This window comes from Protopterus annectens, chromosome 12.part0 (genome assembly GCF_019279795.1).
Source record: "Protopterus annectens isolate FY-2018-M chromosome 12.part0, PAN1.0, whole genome shotgun sequence".
NCBI lineage: Eukaryota > Metazoa > Chordata > Ceratodontiformes > Protopteridae > Protopterus > Protopterus annectens.
In genome coordinates this window covers 1389789275-1389810080 of record NC_056746.1, presented here as the reverse complement: position 1 = coordinate 1389810080, position 20806 = coordinate 1389789275, and the positions used below count along the sequence as shown (strand labels likewise).

Sequence of the window (20806 nt, the reverse complement as noted above, 5' to 3'; positions counted from 1 at the left end):
AGCAATCACTGAAGCACATATCAAAAGCAATACCAAACATCTCACGTAAGCCTACAACCGGTGATTCCCAGACAGCAAAGCCCATAAGGCAACCATATACTTTACCTTACTCTCTTGTCATCGTGGACTCCACTGTGCAACAACAGATGCCCCACTCAGCAACTTAGACAAGGAGACAATAACAGTTGGTTGCCTATCTGGAGCCAGTATCTGCAATATTATGCACTCACTCAAGTCACTGCACCTTAAGTACCAATATGGGGTTTACATTAATTTGCTGTAATGTGATTTCAGTGAATACCTAAACATCGACTGCACTTCAATGGAAATCGTTTCAACGATTCACTAAATTTACCAAAGGCAAGTAAATACTTGGCCTGCAGCACAACAGACCGACATGTAGGTAAATTGAACCCACCCAAGTGGGGGGATTAACCCCCACCCACCCCCCAGCTATAAATACCAATTCCAAGATCGCACTACAAAGGAGAAAAGGGCAAAGCTGAGTAGTTGGTCAACTACTTCTTTGCCCTTGGAAGATTCAGTGAATGACTGAAATGACTTTCGCTGAAGTGTGGTAGATTTATTTATTTTTATTTTATTTATTTATTTAACATTTGTTAACCGGGAAAGTCTGACTTGGAACGAGCCAATTTTCAGCGGAGGCCTGGAGAGAAATGCTCCAGATGCATGTCTTTGTAATGTGGGAGGAAACCGGAGCACCCAGAGGGAACCCACACAAATGCAGGGAGGCCATGCAAACTCCGCACAGGAGGCACCCCAGCTGAGAATTCGATATTCACTGAAACAGCATTTTGGTGAACTAATATAGACCTCCAATATGATTCTATCATAGTCCGTGTGGGTGTAAATGACCTGAAATGTACATCACTGGACTATATGACAAGAGACATAATGGATCTCTCTGAGTATGTGTCACAGTTATAAGCCTCGCACTGAGCAGCATTCAACCTTCACCAAAGATGACACCACAGTATGAACATTAAATGACTGATTTAAATAATTGGCTTAGTTTCTAGTGTCACTCTGGGGGATCCAAGATCTATCGGCATGGGTGAACATGATCAACAGACCAGGTTACTTTCCAAGGATGGGCTGCATCCCCAGGCTTTTGGATATTGGTTAAAACTTTATCCACCCACTTAATGTCTTGTTAGGCAATGCAAAAAGACAAAACTACCAACACAGAGAAAAAGTCTGCAAGCAATCTTAAGGTGTTGCTGCTCAATGTTTACAGCCTAAACAAAAATCTCTACACCCTGCACCTCACCCCCCCCCCCCCAGCAAGTGAATTCCCCTCCAACATACTTCCCCCATCTATCAGCAGGTACTAGGTCCTGACTGACAGTATGCTCTAAAGCCAAGAACACCACCTCTTTGGGTCCCAGTGACATCATTAGTTGCCTTCTGAACATGACCTATCAGGACCACTTGAGGTAGTCTTCAACTACAGTCTTGAAACAATCCACTTTCCAAATGAATAGAGAACCACAACAGCCATTCCCTTCCACAAAGCCAGACCATAAACCAAACCAGGGAATTACAGACCCATCCGTCTAACAAGCCTAATATCCAAAGCCATGAAACAAATTATTACGGAAATTCCTCTAAGCTAACAGGCCAGGGGTAGTGCAAGGGTAGAGGTACATATAAACTGATGTCTAGCCTTTTCTGATGCTTGGAGGATTACAGTATGATTCCCTTGCAGGGAAGAAGTCAGGTAAGCCTAATCTATTAACTGACAGATATATTTTGTCTTTGCCTTCATTTTTTGTTCATCATGTAATACTGAATACACATTCTGATTGCATTTTACATTATTACCCACATGTTGTGGTTGTCCCTCGAAGTCCATCACCAACACCTTTATCATAAATGGGGAATACTGAAACCAGGTATTCTGTGTTGGATGTCAGATTGTACACTGTGACTGTAGACACTGATCCCTCTACAACCACCTAAAAACAAAGAACAGTTAAGCACCAGTCAGAGTTTACATAAGGGTCAAAATGTTTATGGATGGATTTACAGTTGATTAATATCAGCTAGTACAATTAGAAAGATGTCATTTCAGAATTATCAAGGTACTATTTCATATAACTACAAATCAATGGACATTTAATAATGATACTTTAGATAAGAAGCCAGCAAAAATTATTAATAAGACTTCTGTTCTGAGATATCTGAGGAAATTAAAATTTAAAGGTTGAAAATACTTGAACCTTGAGAGACCTGGACTCAATAGTGTGACAGCCAGAAATGCTTCTTCTCTGAGACAGTTTCCCTAACCTGATGCTAACACACCTTTACTCCTTCTGAGTGGTGGAAATGTGCAAACTGAAAATACCACTGTTCTTAGGAGTAAAACCACTAACAGATGTATAGGAAACTGACCAATTAAACTTGTCAATGGTTTATCACTTACCTCCTGTGGAGTACCACCCTTAGAAGGGTAATATACCACTCTGAACTTCTTTACGGTTTTTGGAGGTGGAGTCCAGCTGATACGGAAACCTTTGGCTGTCACTTCAGATAAGATAAGTTCAGTTGGACTGGGATGCACCATCTTATCTGTAACTCCTGTAGTTACAAACATTCTATTAGACATCAATCTGTATGCAATATGCTGAATGTCTGTTGTCAATGCACTGATTAACATCCTATATTAAATTAACAAATCTATTATGCAATAACATGTCTCCTGAAAGCAAGGAAGTGAAACCTCTGCATGCATTTTTCCTACCCATTTTCCTCATGACTTTATGACTGTAAGCCCTTAATCACCCTAGGATAGTAGATACACAAATGACTCCTAAACTGTTGCCGTGTACATGCATTGATCAGGTTGTGGTGACTTGATGAGGACTTAATCTCTCTTTTGTCAAAAAATATGTGACAAACAGGAGCCTGCACCTCTGTTACCATTTTATGTGACATATAGCTGGGGTATGAATCCTATAGCTGCCACCAAATGTATGAAAATAAGGGTTTGAAAATTAAGTTCTACTCCAATACCACCAAATTTCCAAGTGCAAGGGTTACAGAAACCACTGTAAACTAGTTACAATGGACAGAGTTTACATGCCTTGAAACCTACACTAGCACCACCAGTTATACATACAAATGTTGTTTCAGTCTAAGAGCTTACAGCACATTTGTACAACTGCTACGGCTTATGACGAACACCTTTCACTCCCAAATAAGATTTACGTTGTCCACCTGCAGAAGAGAGTTCTAGTTATTAACATACCAAAATTCACTCACGAGTCAGATCCAATTGCCTTCCAGTTTACTTCTCCAAGTCTTTTGCATTTCTAATACCATGACAGGATTGGACCTATTCCTAAGTCAAGACAAACCAAAGCAGGAACATGCAGCACCCCAAAGTCTTCAGCTCTTCAGCTCTTTATTAAAAATAACTTGAGTAAAATCTGGTAGCAAATCACACGTAAAGTTAAGTGCTTTTTGCCTAGTTTAGTAACTAGACTTCTTCAGAAAACAAACAAACTCAAATTCACTTAAATACATTTCTCCCTTCTTTCTCCTGTTGACTTAATTACTTAGTAAGTACCAATTAGACATTCATTATGCAATATTAACTTTTCATGTTTTGGTCAGAAATGCCACTCACCGAATCCCCTTCATGTGGGGGGGGGTGGTTGTGCCACCCTACCCCCACTTGTCATATATATATCAACTCCGAGATCGCACTATAGTAGGAAAAGGGCAAACTTCTTCATCCCTATTATAATCGTTATCAGACACAACGGTTCAACAAAATGTCGTTCAAAATGCTGTTCGATGATGTGATCTTCCAATGTAATATTAGTGACCTATCACATTTCTGTCCGGAACTGATATTTTCAAGATGCTGCAGCTTTCCTGCTTTAAAGGTTGCTTTTGCACATTTATCAAGACCAAATGACATTCTTATATCATCTGAAAAAGATTTGACCCCTTGCAGTTGTACTTTCAGCTCTTCACTTGATGAACTATACAAATTCAAATCATCTACAAAAAGAATATGAGAAGTCTTTACACTTTGTTGTTTTCTGGGAGCCAAATTGTAACGATGACCTAATCTGTTATGTAGACAGCTTAATGGGTTACGGGCAAGAAAAAAAGTGGCAGTGACAGAGTCACCCTGGGATATCCCCATTTGAATTTTTATCCTGGGATAATCATTTGTCCTTTATCGTGACTTAGCTACAAAGTGGTTCACCACTGTTTCATGGCTACTGTAATGTAATCAATCAATGTAGGGTACATCTTATACATCTGTACTCAATCCTTTTTTCATGAATGTGGGATGCTGTCAAACACTTTTCTGTAATCTATCCATGCAATACTTAGATTCTTCCCCTTTTTACATTTCTCCATTATGACTTTATTCAACAACACACAGTATCTAAAAATGTGTTACGAACACTTGAATGATGCAAATACATATGATATAGTTCATATAGAAAAATACCAACAAGCAATTAAAGCTTATCAGGAACTTTTACATAGAGGCTTTCACTTGGGGTATTTTTCAGAAAATGACATTAATATAAAGTTATCATTGATGGATGTGAGATGGCTACCTTCTATTGTGTCCCCAAAGTGCATAAAAATCTCTATAACCCCCAGGTAGACCTATAGTCTCAGCCTCAGTAATTTTTGAATAAAATTGGGATTTGTCTACATAATTATTTACTAAATATAGTGCAGAAACAGACTTCATACATTAAAGATACATTTGATTTTTTGAAGAAAATATCAGATTTAAAATGGGTAAAGAACATGCATTGTTTGGTTATAGATGTGAAAAGTCTATATACGAATATTAGACACAACAGTGGGATTGAAGCATTAGAATTTGCACTAGATAACATGCCAGTAGCTATGTACATAATAGAATTGCTTGAATTCTGTTTGAAAAATAAACTTTTTTGAATTCAATGGGACAATATACCATCAAAAACAAGGCACCGCCATGGGTGCTTCTTTTACCCCCATGTAAGCAAATGTTATGATGGGTTTGTTCGAACAAGAGTACATACATACAAATTATTTTTTTAGGAAGCATGTTCTTTGATATTATAGATATATAGACAATTTCATTTTTATTTGTTATAATGGGTATGAAGAAGGGAAAAACTTTGTAGCTGAATTAAATTTGAACATATGTAGCTTAAATTTGATATAGTGGCCTGTGTTAGCCTAGTGATTTTTCTGGATGTTGTTCTAAAGGGAACTGGCGGTGAGGAAATAGTGACAACTATACATAGGAAATTTAATGAAAATAATTATTTTTTTTGCATGGAACTAGTTTCCATCCACAGCATCTTATGAGGTCTCTTCCATATGGAGAGCTTATGAGAGTTAAAATAATATGTAATAAGAAAGATATTCTGGAAAAGGAATTGTGAAAAACAGTTAATATGTTTATAAGAAGGGGTTATGAAGAAAGATGAGTTAAAAATGCACTAGATAAGGTTATGAAGGGAAAACAACTATTTATAGTGAAGGAAGGGAGAAAGTGAGAAACATAAGTGATGAAAAACAAATCTTCATGGTTATAATTTATGACTTGATAAGTGACAAAGTCACAACAATTATTAAGGAGAACTGGAGTTTTCTTTCCAAGCTTAAGGAATTTTCAGAGCTTAGTAAATATCCATTTTTTTTCATTTAAAAGAGGGAGACATATAAAGGATAGAATAGTGCACAGTAAATTTATAGTCTCAAGCCAGAATATAAATAACATTCCCAGCCTTAAAGGAACATATGCATGTGGAAAGTGCATTTTGTGCAAACATATAGTTTGCACTTTTGAAATAATAAATGGTCATAGATTTGAAGTTCTAAATAAATTTAGTTGCACTACAGAATGTATTGTGTACACTCTTAAATGCCCCTGTGGCAGGTTTTATATAGGAGAGAGCAAGAGAGCTTTCAAATTGCGGCTGCAAGAGCATACAAGAGATATTAAAAATAAAAAGATAGAAAGCCCTGCAGCTCAACACTTTCTAGAAAGCCATAATGGAGACCCTGCAGGTTTGCTGGGAACCATTTTAGAAAAAGTGGAGAAAACGGATAAATAAGGATAAATATAAGGATGTGAAAAAGAAGGTACTATATAACAAGGCACTTTTTATATTAAAGTTTGGCACTTTAAATCCAGAAGGAATGACTGCGGCTTGTAACGGGAAAGTTTTAATATAATTGTTAATATATTAATTATGTTATTAGCTTAATTGTTTTAATGAATTACAATGATGTATATAAGATGAAACTGTGTGTTTAATTTTGTACTCCATTGAAGGCTGTTTGAGCCAAGGCGCCAGAGTTGGATATATTAAAAGTTTTATGGTCACTGGTTCGTTGTATTTTGTTATCAGATACATTTTTTTAGTTGTATTTAATCCTTTGCTCTGTTTGACTTTCTTTTGTTACCCTTCTGTTCTATTGCCATGTTTGTTTTCATTTAAATGACTATAAACTCTGGTAGCATCAGTTCCAATATCGAGTTTATACATTGTCAAAAGACAAACTATTGCTCTATAGTTTGTAGAATAGCTTGTAGGTTCATTCTTAAGGATGATAATTGTTTTTCCTGTAGTTAACCAGGATGGTATCTGTTCAGGATGCACATATAAATAATTCTTTCTCTGGGCAAAATCTTTATGTAAAGATCTTAATACTTACAGCCAGAAGTTAGGTACTGCATCAGGGCCTGGGGTTTTCCAGTTAGGAGCTTTTCTTAATTTTGTTTAAATTTCTCTGGGCATTACTTTATCCCATTTCATATCCTGTACATTTAAACTTTTTACTGTTTCTTTTACTTCTTCTATCTATTCAGCATCTTTGTTATGTTCTACAGGATCTTAGATATTTCTCCAAAATGTCTCAGTTTCTTCTTTTTTGATGGTGTTTCTATTCCTTTTGCCTTGGTTTCCAGTTCTATGTAAAACTTTTTGTGTCATCAATGAATTGCTTATTTTGTACTGTCCCTTTATATTTATCTGCATATCTTCTAGGTTTTTCTGCCTGTGCTGATGTCTTTAGTTTATTATTAGGAATTGTGTTTGGTAGATACTGATCTGTTCTCATACTGCATTTGGCTTTTATCACATCTATCTTTCTAAGTATTTTTCTTAATCTGTTCCTTCTTCTATACTCTTCTAACAATGACATTTCTTGTCTTAATTCCTTTATAGTTTTCTCTATTTGACACTTGCACGGCGGCATTTGATTTCTTCCCTTCCTTTCCCTTATTGCATTGTGTTTTTGTGGTAAGACTTTATTTGTTATTAATTTAGCTACACAGTAATATATGCTATTTCCATCTGCTATATCACATGAGTTTCTGTTAATAGTCTTGATTCCTGTGTTCATTTGTTTTATCAGGCTTCTAACATTTTTGGTCTTATTGACTTTCTGTAATCTTTTTCTTTCATTGATCTTAATATGCCTATCCAGCTCTATGATTTAAGCAACTCTCCCCTTAGACCCTTTTTCTTCCAAACTGAGGATGCATCCTTTGTTTTCCCTTACTTGTGGGCAATCTACAGAAAGTTCCAGAACATCTTCCTGTGACATATTCTCTTCAGCTGCACCCTGCGTCATCCATTGCTTTTTTATATGGGAAATCACTGGTCTGTCACTCCACAACATTGATTGCATCAGAATTGTCACTGTTTCCTGTTCATTCCCTTGCTGTGCAACTCCAATTGAACTTTTATACTGGTTTCCCTCTAAGGTTCCAGAGTATCTTCACGTGGCAGATGATCAAAGCATTCCACCTGCCTCTCCTTAGTTTGGGAACTCATTGTTCCATCATGCGGAGACATTACCGAGGTGGATTTTCTACACTAAACCCTTCACTTCACTAGTAATCCACGACTCCAGTTTCTATTTCTTTAACTTCTTTATTAATCCTGTTTTCTACTTTCCCCCTTTGCTTTCTTATTTTTTGTATTCTGAAATTTTGCTTTTACCTGTATTTTTCTTCAAATACCTTTGGTGCTGCTCTGTTTGTATTGATTCGTTTTGCTTTCTCCTTTGCATAAATATTACACCATATTAAATCTCTTTTTCTTTCCCATGTCCATATTTCTTCTACAGATGTCTCCTGATCCTCCTGTTTCTCCTTACTTTAGGGACTCATTGTTCCATCATACTATGTCATAATCTGTGTTAGACTTTCTACACTAAATCCTTCACTTCGCAGGTATTCTATACCTTCAGCTTCTATTTGTTTAACTTCTACTTTTCCAATCTCTTGGTCTACATTCTCCCTTTGTCATCCTACTTTTTGTATTGTGAAAATGTCCATATCTGGGTGCCTTTGCCTGTATTTATCTTCAAATAGCTTTTTTGTATTGATTAGTTTGCCTTTCTTCTTTGCATAAATATTGCACCATATCAGATCTCTCTTTCTTTCCCATCTCTATATTTCCTTTTTATACCTTTCAAAAATCTCTAGGTTTTGTTCTTTATATTTTCACATTTCTTCAGTTGCTTCTTTTTCCAAATGGCCCAAAGTTTCTAGATCTATATAATTTGTTTTCACAGATCTGTTGCATTAATGAACACAAATTTGCATTTAAAGCTTTTGACAGTTTTTCTTGTGCAAATATTTTTATTTCTTCTAATTTCTCTCTCAATCTTTTTGAGCATCTTCTATATGGAAGTTCTGGGCTTTTTGCATAATACTATGTACATAATTTCTTTTTTATCCTCAGTAGTTTACTCTATCACCTTTCTGGCTCTTTGTTTGGCCTGTCAGTTTTTGTGGACTACTACTTCCTTATACAACTGGAGGCCATCCTCCCCCTGGGCCTGGCCTAACCCCATTGTAGGAATGTTTCTGTGCCTTGAAGATTCTACTCTGTCATTTTTCCAGTCCTCCTGGCAGCAGTGCGCACACAACGATCGGGCACTTGTTATCCTGGGACTTGTGCACCCAGCCGTCCTCTTTATTTTTAACCTACTTCTATCCATGATACATGCTATGTAAATACTGTCAATCTCTCTCTCTCTCACTATATATATATATATATATATATATATATATATATATATATATATATATATATATATACACACACATATGTCAGTGTTATCTCTGTGAGATTTTGTAAAAACAGGGTGCATCTCATGAATGTATTCATCAAGACTTGAGGATGAATTCAATTCCAGCAATATTATTCTCTTTTGCTTGCTGATTTTATCACTTCTCCATTTGAATTTCAATCACATGAGTCAGATCCAATTGCCTTCCAGTGAAGAACTGGCAAATATTTTGTTATACTCAAACTTCACAGTGTTTCCCGGGGTGGGCTACTGATACTTCTCGAGTAACCATGCCACGTTCCTGTATTTATAGTATATGCTGCACCAGTCAGATTACTAATCTAAAACTAAGATCTCAGTTAGTTATTACAGTTCCTTCCAATGAGGCAACTGACATATTAGTTTATAATAGCTGATAGCCAAGCAGGCGGTCATCTAAAGGGGCAGATACTAACAGTCAAACTAGTACTGTTTGGAGACCCCTAACTAATAAAAGAAGACAGTAGCCACAAGCTTTTACAACTAAAGAAATGAAAACTTCACTGTTAAAAAAACTGACACTACATGCAATGTAGTTGCAACTCCTGGAAGGAAAGAAAGTAAATGTTTCGTATGGATAGATTGATTACAAACTACATGTGTTGCTGCTATTTCTAGTTACTCTGTATGCGACTGACAAGTTAGAATTTCGGAGGTCAACATAAAAGTCCCAGGAAAAAGAAGAAAAGGTTGGCATCACTTTTGATTCAGTAGCCCTTGGTGGTTATACATGTTTCAAACAGAAATAGAATCTGTCTTTCCATTTAAAACATCTACTAGAATGCAAGCACAGTTTTATTCCATGATTAGGTAATTTAGCTTGTGAGCATGGCAGCAGTAAACTATACAATATAATTAAAGGAGAATAGTTATAAATTCGCACCCTCCGAGGAGGGTTGGGCCTTGGACTAGCAACCTGAGCCTGTAAATTCCATATCTGCTACAGAAACAACGAGCGCTGAAAGGTCCTCCTTGCCCGATGTACCACAAAGAGAGAGAGAGCGTATTACAAATTCTACATTCCTGATGATGTATGCAGCTATTTACATTTTTAAATAAAAAACATATATTATATGTTACAGATGATGGTGAGTTTGACTGACCTTTAATTGCACAGTAGTGTCATTTATTAGGAAAGACAATTGGTTACATTTTCTGTCCTCACTTCTTTCTTCTGAGTAATGAAGGAATCAAACTCAGAAACACATGAACTAAGTCATATCAATCACTTTATTGTATGGATATAAAAACATTACGCACCAAAGTCATATTAATCACTTTATTGTATGGATATAAAAACATTACGCACCAAAGTCCTATTAATCACTTTATTGTATGGATATAAAAACATTAAAAGTCTTATTAATCACTATATTATTGTATGTATAAATATAAAACATTAAAGTCCACAAAGTCATAAATTATACACTATTGATTGTATAAAATAAAAAATCTACTAAAGTCATAATAATTACTCACTTTATTGTGGATATAAAAAATTATTAATCTAAAGTCCCCTATTAATTTATTGCATGAATTAACAGCATTAAGCTCTTTTATAAAATGGTACCTCCTCAGACTGATGCCTCTGTTAAAATAGAATCATTCTTATATACTACCTGAAAACAGGTAATAAGACAATTTCTTTAATTAAACCACGAATTACCTGGAAGACATGGGGCTAAAATATAAAAACACAATTCTATCTAAAGTCTAAGTTTAAAATGTATGTTCAAAATCAATGCATATTTAACAAAAATATAAAAACTGCACAGAATATATTAAACTGGAAGCAGGCAGAAAACAAACATGTCAGTATGAATGCACTTTTAAATCTATACAATATCTTCATAGCCTTTCATTCAACAAAGGTAATGTAGATAATTTATTTTACAACTGTTGCATGGTAATCACTGAGTAATGTTTCCCATTTATACTCGGAATATTCAAACAAAGCCTCGATATTCCTGCTTCTTACAGTTTAGTTCTGATCACATCAAGTATTGAGAATTTAATCCATTACATTTATTGCAGACTGAAGAATGCTTGTACATTATGCATTTTCACATTAAGAGGTATTACGTATAAATATTCATACTTAATCTGTCTTAGTGTTTCTTACTTGTATTTAATACTTAGAAAGCAGTACGCTTACATGAGTATAGAGCTACACATACAACACATGAGCTACAAGCGCCATAAAACTCACAAAACAAATCGTTTTTAGATATAGGAAGAGCGTAAATATCAGAACTATATCATACATACTGTTCTTTAATATGAACTCCATTTTCCTACCAAACTGCTTCTCTGGGCTTACATATTTCTCAAACATCTTCATATACTTAGATCTCCTGTACATAAATATGAGTTCATCTACTAATATATCCACAACTTTGTAGCATCCTCCAGTTATTGTCAGCAACTAATTTTACAGAATTTACATTTCTAGAATATGATGTTCAATAAAATGTTAACAGTAACTTTAACAGATACATCTTTATGATCACGTCTTCCTTTAACTACATATGGGGAATATCTTCCTTGCTTTACATTGTAACTTCATCAGTAATATTATTTAAAATAGAATTATTAAAGCCCCCTCCAAAAGCTCTGTTCTTATCTCCCCCAAATTTGTCCTGGAAAAAATTATTTGAGGTAAGCCTTGATACCTTAACAATATGAAAGTGCATTTCGTTTAATATGTTTGGATGCATACCACTGATATATAATGCCAAGTTTCTTTTTTACCAGTTTCTTAAATATCTCTCTCTTAACTGCATTTGAGCACCACTTTTAATCAATGAGGCATACAAGAAATGAATGCTATGCTCAGCTAAATTATCTTTCTTTTTCTTTCGGCTGTTCCCATTAGGGGTTGCCACAGCGGATCAACTGTTTCCATTTCTTCCTGTCCTCTGCATCTTGCTCTGAAACACCAACCACCTGCATGCCCTCTCTCACCACATCCATAAACCTTATCTTAGGCCTTCCTCTTTTCCTCTTACCTGGCAGCTTCATCCTTAGCATCCTTTTCCCAATATACCCAGCATCCCTCTTCAGCACATGTCCAAACCAATGCAATCTCGTCTCTCTGGCTTTGTCCCCAAACCGTCCAACCTGGGCTGACCCTCTAATATACTTATTCCTAATCCTGTCTACCCTTGTCACACCCAGTGCAAATCTTAACATCTTTAACTCTGCCACATCCAGCTCTGACTCCTGCCTTTTTGTCAGTGCCACTGTCTCCAACCCATATAACATAGCTGGTCTCACTACCCTCTTGTAGACCTTCCCTTTCACTCTTACTGGTACTCATCTGTCACAAATTACTCCTGACACTCTTCTCCACCCACTCCATCATGTCTGTACTCTCTTCTTCACCTCTCTTCCACACTCACCATTACTCTGAACTGTTGATCCCAAGCATTTAAACTCATTCACCTTCGCCACCTCTACTCCTTGCATCCTCACCATTCCTCTATCCTCCCTCTCATTCACACACATATATTCTGTCTTAGTCCTGCTGACCTTCATTCATTTCCTCTCTAGAGCATATCTCCACCTCTCCAGGGGCTCCTCAACCTGTTCCCTACTCTCACTACATATCACAATGTCATCTGCAAACATCATAGTCCAACGGGACTCCTGTCTGATCTTGTCTGTCAACCTGTCCATCACCACTGCAAATAAGAAAGGTCTCAGAGCTGATCCGTAATGTAATCCCACCTCCACCTTAAATGCATCTGTCAGTCCCACTGCAGACTTCACCGCTGTCATACTACCCTTGTACATATCCTGTACCACTCTTGCATACTTTTTTGCCACTCCCGACTTCCTCATACAATACCACAACTCCTCTCTAGGCACCCTGTCATATGCTTTCTCTAAGTCCACAAAGACACAATGCAATTCCTTTTGATCATCTCTGTACTTCTCCATCAACACTCTCAGAGCAAACATCGCATCTGTAGTGCTTTTCTCTGGCATGAAACCATACTGCTGCTCACTAATCATCACCTCCCTTTTTAACCTAGTTTCCACTACTCTTTCCCATAACTTCAAGCTGTGGCTGATCAGTTTTATCCATCTGTAGTTACTACAGCTCTGCACATCACCCTTATTCTTAAAAATCAGTACCAAAACACTTTTTCTCCACTCCTCAGGCATCCTCTCACTTTCCAAGATTTCATTAAACAATCTGGTTAAAATTTTCACTGCCATTTCACCTAAACACCTCCAAGCCTCCACAGGTATGTCATCTGGACCTAAATTATCAGTGAATCTAAAACAAAAGCTGATAAAACATAAAAATAAAATAAAATAAATCCACTTATCCTATGGTGATTAAAGAGGTACTGAGAAACCACAATCTGAAGAAATTTCTAAAACATATATATTTTCTCTCTTCAGAGAACCATGAAGCAGTTTGCATTTCTGGGACCAGTACACCACCCACAGTGGTACCTAACTTCTGTTTATATATTTTATTGTGAATCACAGATACTTTATTGTTTAAAACACCTTCTGAAAGTTAACAAATAGCATTATCCCTTAAACTGTTGTAACTTTTATTATCTCTACTAAAATAATAAAAAAACTCTTACAGTATATGCCCTCATATCATGGGAGTCACTTGTATTCAACACTTCATTGTCAGTAGACACAAAATGTTTTTACACTCATTTGTGTAAATATAATGTCACTATTAATCTTACTTTCTTGTTTAAACATACACTCACTCACACACACACACACACACACACACACACACACACACACACACACACACACACACACACACACACACACACACACACACACACACACACACACACACACACACACACACAGGACCATATTAGCTTCTCCATTCCAGTCTACCTGTCAACATATATTTGAAAGTAAAAAAAAAAAACAAAAGTTGCCAAAGTAAACCAAAAGGATACAGAGAAAAAGTACAAACTCCACATATGAATCGTAATGAGGAGTTTTTATTTTAAATTACCATGAAATGTTCATAAATGTTCACTTGTACAGTCAGATAGAAATTCTGTAGAACTGTCATTTTATGTTTCAAATGGTTAGGTGCCTGACATGAAAAGTGTATGAACACCACTAAGGCACTGACTGCAGCAGATTTTTTTTTTTTTTTGCCTTTAAGTGGCTGTCGCACATGGAGTATATAATTTTGGATTTAAAATTCTTGTGTAAAATTAGCTTAGACAATATACAGAACTGTCAGTCTCTGGGAAAAGTCATTGATTTACTGCATCAAGAAAAGGTTCAAGTTAGAATGAAGAAACCTGGAGTTCATTACAAATGTTCACTGTATGGGTAAGTGACCACAGTGGATTCTTACAATTCAGGTATAAACTTCTGTCACTGGCCAAAAGGAGTAATGTTACTGCACACCAACACATCCTTTGATGCATGTTGGCAAATCTAGATGAGGTCCTAAACATGCATGTATGCATTAGATTCAAACCCTACCACATCACAAGCCAATCCCAGCAGAAGTCACAGCAGTGCCCCCCCCCCCCCACAGATCCCACTAAATGTATTTTACACCTCTCTGTTACCCACCATGGCTACTGATAAATGCATTATGCACACCTCCTTGCTACCCACCATGGATACAGCTAAATCCATTACATTCAGGGATATTGTGGTTAACTGATGGCCTGCTCTTACAATTACAAACAAGTGTAACAGTGGTCAGAGCAGGCCTTCAGACCATTATAACCAAGTGTAACCCGCAATAGTAGAATAGTACATTGCCAAAATACCTTAATATTTGTCTTTCCACATCCAAACACTGACATGTCCAGTCATGAACACTATTGTAACAATGTTATTCTCTGGTAAAGTACAACCACATGCATACAAGTGTAATACAATGTACATTGTGCTAGTGAAGTTCTGAGATGTATGCTGTTGGTGTGCTGCCTTCCCCTATATATCTTCTTATGAAATACACTAACCAGTTGCTACACACTAAGGAGTCAGGCTTATGCATCATATGCAATGTAGGAGAACAGTACTGAGATGCGAATGTGAGCAGCATGCAATAAGACAGAATGACGAATGTGAGCGGCATGCAGTAAGACAAAATGACAAATGTGAGCAGCATGCAATAAGATAGAATGATGAATGTGAGTAACGTGCAGTAAGACAGAATGACAAATGTGAGCAGCATGCAATAAGACAGAATGACGAATGTGAGCAGTGTGCAGTAAGACAGAATGACAAATGTGAGCAGCATGCAGTAAGACAGAATGACAAATGTGAGCAGCGTGCAATAAGACAGAAAGATGAATGTGAGCTGCATGCAGTAATACAGAATGACAAATGTAAGCAGTGTGCAGTAAGACAGAATGACAAATGTGAGCAGCATGCAGTCAGACAGAATGACAAATGCGAGCAGCATATAGTAAGACAGAATAATGAATGTGAGCAGCATGCAGTGATACAGAATGATGAATGTGAGCAGCGTGCAGTAAGACAAAATGACAAATGTGAGCAGTGTGCAGTGAGACAGAATGACGAATGTGAGCAGTGCGCAGTGAGACAGAATGACAAATGTGAGTGGCGTGCAGTGAGATAGAATGACAAATGTGAGCAGCATGCAGTCAGACAGAATGACAAATGTGAGCAGCATACAGTAAGACAGAATAATGAATGTGAGCAGCATGCAGTGATACAGAATGATGAATGTGAGCAGCATGCAGTGAGATAGAATGACAAATGTGAGCAGCATGCAGTGAGACAGAATGACGAATGTGAGCAGCATGCAGTAAGACAGAATGACAAATGTGAGCAGGATGCAGTGAGACAGAATGATGAATGTAAGAGTCGTGCAGTAAAACAGAATGACAAATGTGAGCAGCATGAAGTTAGAATGACAAATGTGTGCAGCATGCAGTAAGACAAAATGACAAATGTGAGCAATGTGCAGTGAAACAGAATTATGAATGGGAGCAGTACGCAGTGAGACAAAATGACGAATGTGAGCAGCATGCAGTAAGACAGAATAATGAATGTGAGCAGCATGCAGTGAGACAGAATGACGAATGTGAGCAGCATGCAGTAATACAGAATGACAAATGTGAGCGGCATGCAGTAAGACAGAATGACAAATGTGAGCAGCATGCAGTGAGACAGAATGACGAATGTGAGCAGCATGCAGTAAGACAGAATGACAAATGTGAGCAGTGTGCAGTGAGTCAGAATTATGAATGTGAGCAGTGTGCAGTGAGACAGAATGATAAATGTGAGCAGCATGCAGTAAGATAGAATAATGAATGTGAGCAGCATGCAGTGAGACAGAATGACAAATGTGAGCAGCATGCAGTGAGATAGAATGACAAATGTGAGAAACATGCAGTGAGACAGAATGACAAATGTGAGCAGCATGCAGTAAGACAGAATGACAAATGTGAGCAGCATGCAGTGAGACAGAATGACAAATGTGAGCAGTGTGCAGTGAGACAGAATGATAAATGTGAGCAGCATGCAGTGAGACAGAATGACAAATGTGAGCAGTGTGCAGTGAGACAGAATGATGAATGTAAGCAGCATGCAGTGAGACAGAATGACAAATGTGAGAATCGTGCAGTAAAACAGAATGACAAATGTCAGCAGCATGCAGTGAGACAGAATGACAAATGTGAGCAGCGTGCAGTAAGACAGAATGACAAATGTGAGCAGTGTGCAGTGAGACAGAATTATGAATGTGAGCAGTGTGCAGTGAGACAGAATGCTGAATGTGAGCAGCTTGCATTGAGACAGAATGAAGAATGTGAGCAGCATGCAGTAAGACAGAATGATGAATGTAAGCGGTGTGCAGTAAGACAGAATGAGGAATGCAGATGAGGCTTCCTTCCTGAATTGTGTATCACAACAGTATTTATTGGGGCTTGTTTCATGCAGAATCAGGGAACAGAACCTCCCCTTAGACAAGTCAGGGGATTTACTGTCACTCCTTGAAAAAAAGCAAGATAACATCACAGCTTGTAATGCACAGCTCAAGTACATGAATGCCTAAAATAAATATACTCAAATTTGCATTGCTATGAGCAAAAGAGACACAATGAAAAACTGCACAAAGCTATTTACTGCAGGAATGGGGCTTGCCTCCTGCAGCTGTTTGTTGCAGTCTGTTGTATCCCACACATCATGGGGTGTTTTGCCTCCTTACCCACTTACTTTCTTATTCTCAGTCTGAGACTGATGCTGTACCTTAAAGAATGACAGGCAATGAAAAAAGTGTCTTGCTCTTTCTCTGGTAAAACACATTAAATTTTGAGGAATAACATATTGCTCCGATGTGAAGTCAGCAACAAATCAAAAGTGACCGCCACCTTACACAACTTTGCTAGAGTAGCTGTGATTGTCAGCAATATCATAATCAGCAAGTTACTGTAAGTCAATCTTATAGCATGTCCTACCATATCATAGCATGTCAGACTTATAGCATGCCCTGCCATATTATAGCATGTCAGATTTATAGCATGCCCTGGCATGTCATAGTATGTCCTACCAAATTGTAGTATGTCAGACTTATAGCATGTCCTACCATGTCATAACATGTCAGAATTATAGCATTCCCTACCATATGATAGCATGTCAGACTTATAGCATGTTCTACATATCATAGCATGTCAGACTTATAGCATGTCCTACCATATCATAGAATGTCAGAATTAGAGCATGCCCTACCATATCATAGCATGTTAGGCTTAGAGCATGTCCTACCATGTCATAGCATGTCAGACGTATAGCATCCTACATATCATAGCATGTCAGCCTTATAGCATGCCCTACCATATTACAGCATGTCAGACTTATAGCATGTCCTGCCACATCACAGCATGTCAGACTTCTAGCATGTCCTACCATATCATAGCATGCCAGACCTATAGCATGTCCTACCATATCATAGCATGTCAAACTTATAGCGTGCCCTAGCATGTCATAGCATATCAGACTTATAGCATGCCCTAGCATGTCAGACTTATAGCGTGCCCTAGCATGTCATAGCATGTCAGAGCTACAGCATGCCCTAGCATGTCATAGCATGTTAGACTTATAGTATGCCCTAGCCTGTCATAGCATGTCAGACTTACAGCATGCCCTCGCATGTCATAGCATCCTCAAATATATAACATATCCTGGACTGATCTGTTCAATGTCTCTGCTAGTGGCAACTCCAGATTCAGTTTCAAGCAAGAGATTTATACTAGCACTACAGCAAGCTTAAAGAAACATCAAGCACAGCTCCCTGAAACCTACCACATGTACTACTAAATGCATTATGCACACCTCTTCCTTACTCCCCATGGGTACTGCTAAATGCATTGTGCATACCTCCTTGTTACTCCCATGGGTACTGCTAAATTCATTATGCACAATTCCTTGTTACTCACCATGGGTACTCCTATATGCATTATGCACACCTTCCTGCTACCTCCCAATGGCTACTGCTAAATGCATTTCACACACCTCTCTACTACTCACCATGGATACAGATAAATGCATTACACACACCTCCCTGCTACTCACTATGGATACTGCTAAATGCGCTATGCACACCTGCCTGCTACACACCATGAGTACTGATAAATCCAATATGCACACCTCCCTGCTACTCACCATGGATGCTGCTTAAAACATTATGTACATCTCTCTGCTGCGCAGCATAAATAATGCTAAATGTATTATGCACACCTCCCTGGTATCTGCCATGGACACTAATAAACATGTTATGCACACTTTCCTGCTGCTCCTGCTCCATCAGTGCAGTTAAATGCACTACATACCCCATCCTAGTTGCTATCCCCATGGGTATTACTGAATGCATCTAAAGGTTGGGATCTCTGAGATGTTACTGAACCATGCCACTCAACTGCCCAGATTTTTGCAGAATATCCAGATTTTTGCCTCATATTTTTGGTCTGTTCCTCATAAAATTTGTGATTTTATGGATTTTTGTGGCAAATTAGTGAGGACCGAATTCAATAAATAATGATAGGCATTTGAGTTTCAAACTTCATATCCTTCAGAAAATGCATGGTAACAAAAGGCATTTAATTCTAACAGCTTTCTAAGTTTAGAAGAGCAATATTAAAAATGTGTCCCCATTTTGGGGGCTTTGTACCCCGATTATTTTTGTCTTTGACCAGATTTTTTGTGCTAATTTTGCTAGACCCCACATTTCTCAGCTAGGAAAGGTAATATCTTATTATCATGCTCCCTTAGGCTATACGTAGCATCTGTTGTGCCCACTATAATGACCATTACCTTGGCTTTCCGTATGTCTAGCTTATTAAACTATGCCACAGACAGCTGGATGATAGTGCATGGGCTTTCAGTTTGCTGTGTTTATACAAGTACTGGCAGCATATGCATGAGATGCGTTACAGTATTCCATCATAGAGGCATGAATGAAATGGTTTATTGGACCATACAGCTTCCACAGCCTCCACATGTCTCTATATCAGAGATAATATCCATAACTGTGAATCCTACTACTCTACTACTTTAGAAATTATACTAACATTGCATAAGAAATGCAGTAAATGCTGAAACTCACTCTAACAGCATTAAGCTATTTCACCAATGAGAAAGATGAGAAAGACTGTGCCATCTAGCCCCTGAGATATATATCTATGTCTATATAAACACACACACACACACACACACACACACACACACACACTTATTTACTGTGAGATCCTCAGAGTAAAAGGATTACTCCAGATTACTCTAAAGAAAAGCAACATTAGGCTCAATAAAAATTTATCACATTCTTTTATAAACTTTTTGCCGTTCCAAGGATTATAATTATGTTCTTAAGAATTTCAAAAGATTAAATCCCCACAGGTACCTATAGATCTGGTGCACTGAGTCTCCCCATGCACCATGGATTTGGTGCAATTAACCCTCCCATGAATCTATGGATTTGGTATACTGAGTCTCCCCCCCATGTACCATGGATTTGGTGCAATGAACCCTCCCATGAATCTATGGATTTGGTGCACTGATCCCCTTCCCCCGACACATATGGGGGAATGTTGTCTTTTTATAGTAAAAAAAGCAGTGAAGAGTCAATCTAAAACACAGTGAGTAACTCAGGCTGAGATTTTGAGATGAGCATTTAAGAGCTATAGCCTGGCTTCTACCATTTCTGCTATATAAAATAAATGGCAGCTGAAAAGATAAAAAAAAGAAAAAAGGAAATTAAATTGTATGTTTCCTGATGTGTTGCAGCACATTAGTTTCTGAAAATAAATATGACACATTTTATATTGTGGGAAATTTTTCTGCACCTGCTTCACTCTGCTATTAAACAATGTTAAGGGTATACAGTGAGTATTTCTCTTTTATGCTAATGAGTCAGCTACAGTGATTAGCATATCATGTGGTATTCCCTTGCGTCTAGAGAAACTCATTGGAATATAGAATTCAGTGACACTGGATCACCTTGCCAATATCAATGTGTTATTTATTTATTTATTACGTCGGCTGACATGACAATGACGTTACATCTCTAAAAAGAATGTCCGTCATGGTAGCTTCAAGGACCTCTACCAACTGCACTATTAGCAATAACCACATTATGATCAATTGTCAAATAATACTGACGAAGGATGCCAGATGCCCCCTCTTACCATCATGCATA

General features: G+C 37.6%; 1 protein-coding gene across 4 annotated transcripts in view; it reads right to left on the bottom strand.

Moving 5' to 3' along the window:
- LOC122817233 (collagen alpha-1(XIV) chain-like) overlaps positions 1-20806 on the bottom strand; it is a 950064-nt gene that overhangs the window by 562297 nt on the left and 366961 nt on the right. For all 4 annotated transcript variants that reach the window (XM_044090454.1, XM_044090451.1, XM_044090453.1 and 1 more), the window contains exons 11-12: positions 2447-2601; positions 1850-1979 (exon numbers count right to left, since the gene is read on the bottom strand). In XM_044090454.1, coding sequence (XP_043946389.1) covers positions 1850-1979; positions 2447-2601 — 285 coding nt within the window. The remainder of the gene's footprint in view (positions 1-1849; positions 1980-2446; positions 2602-20806) is intronic.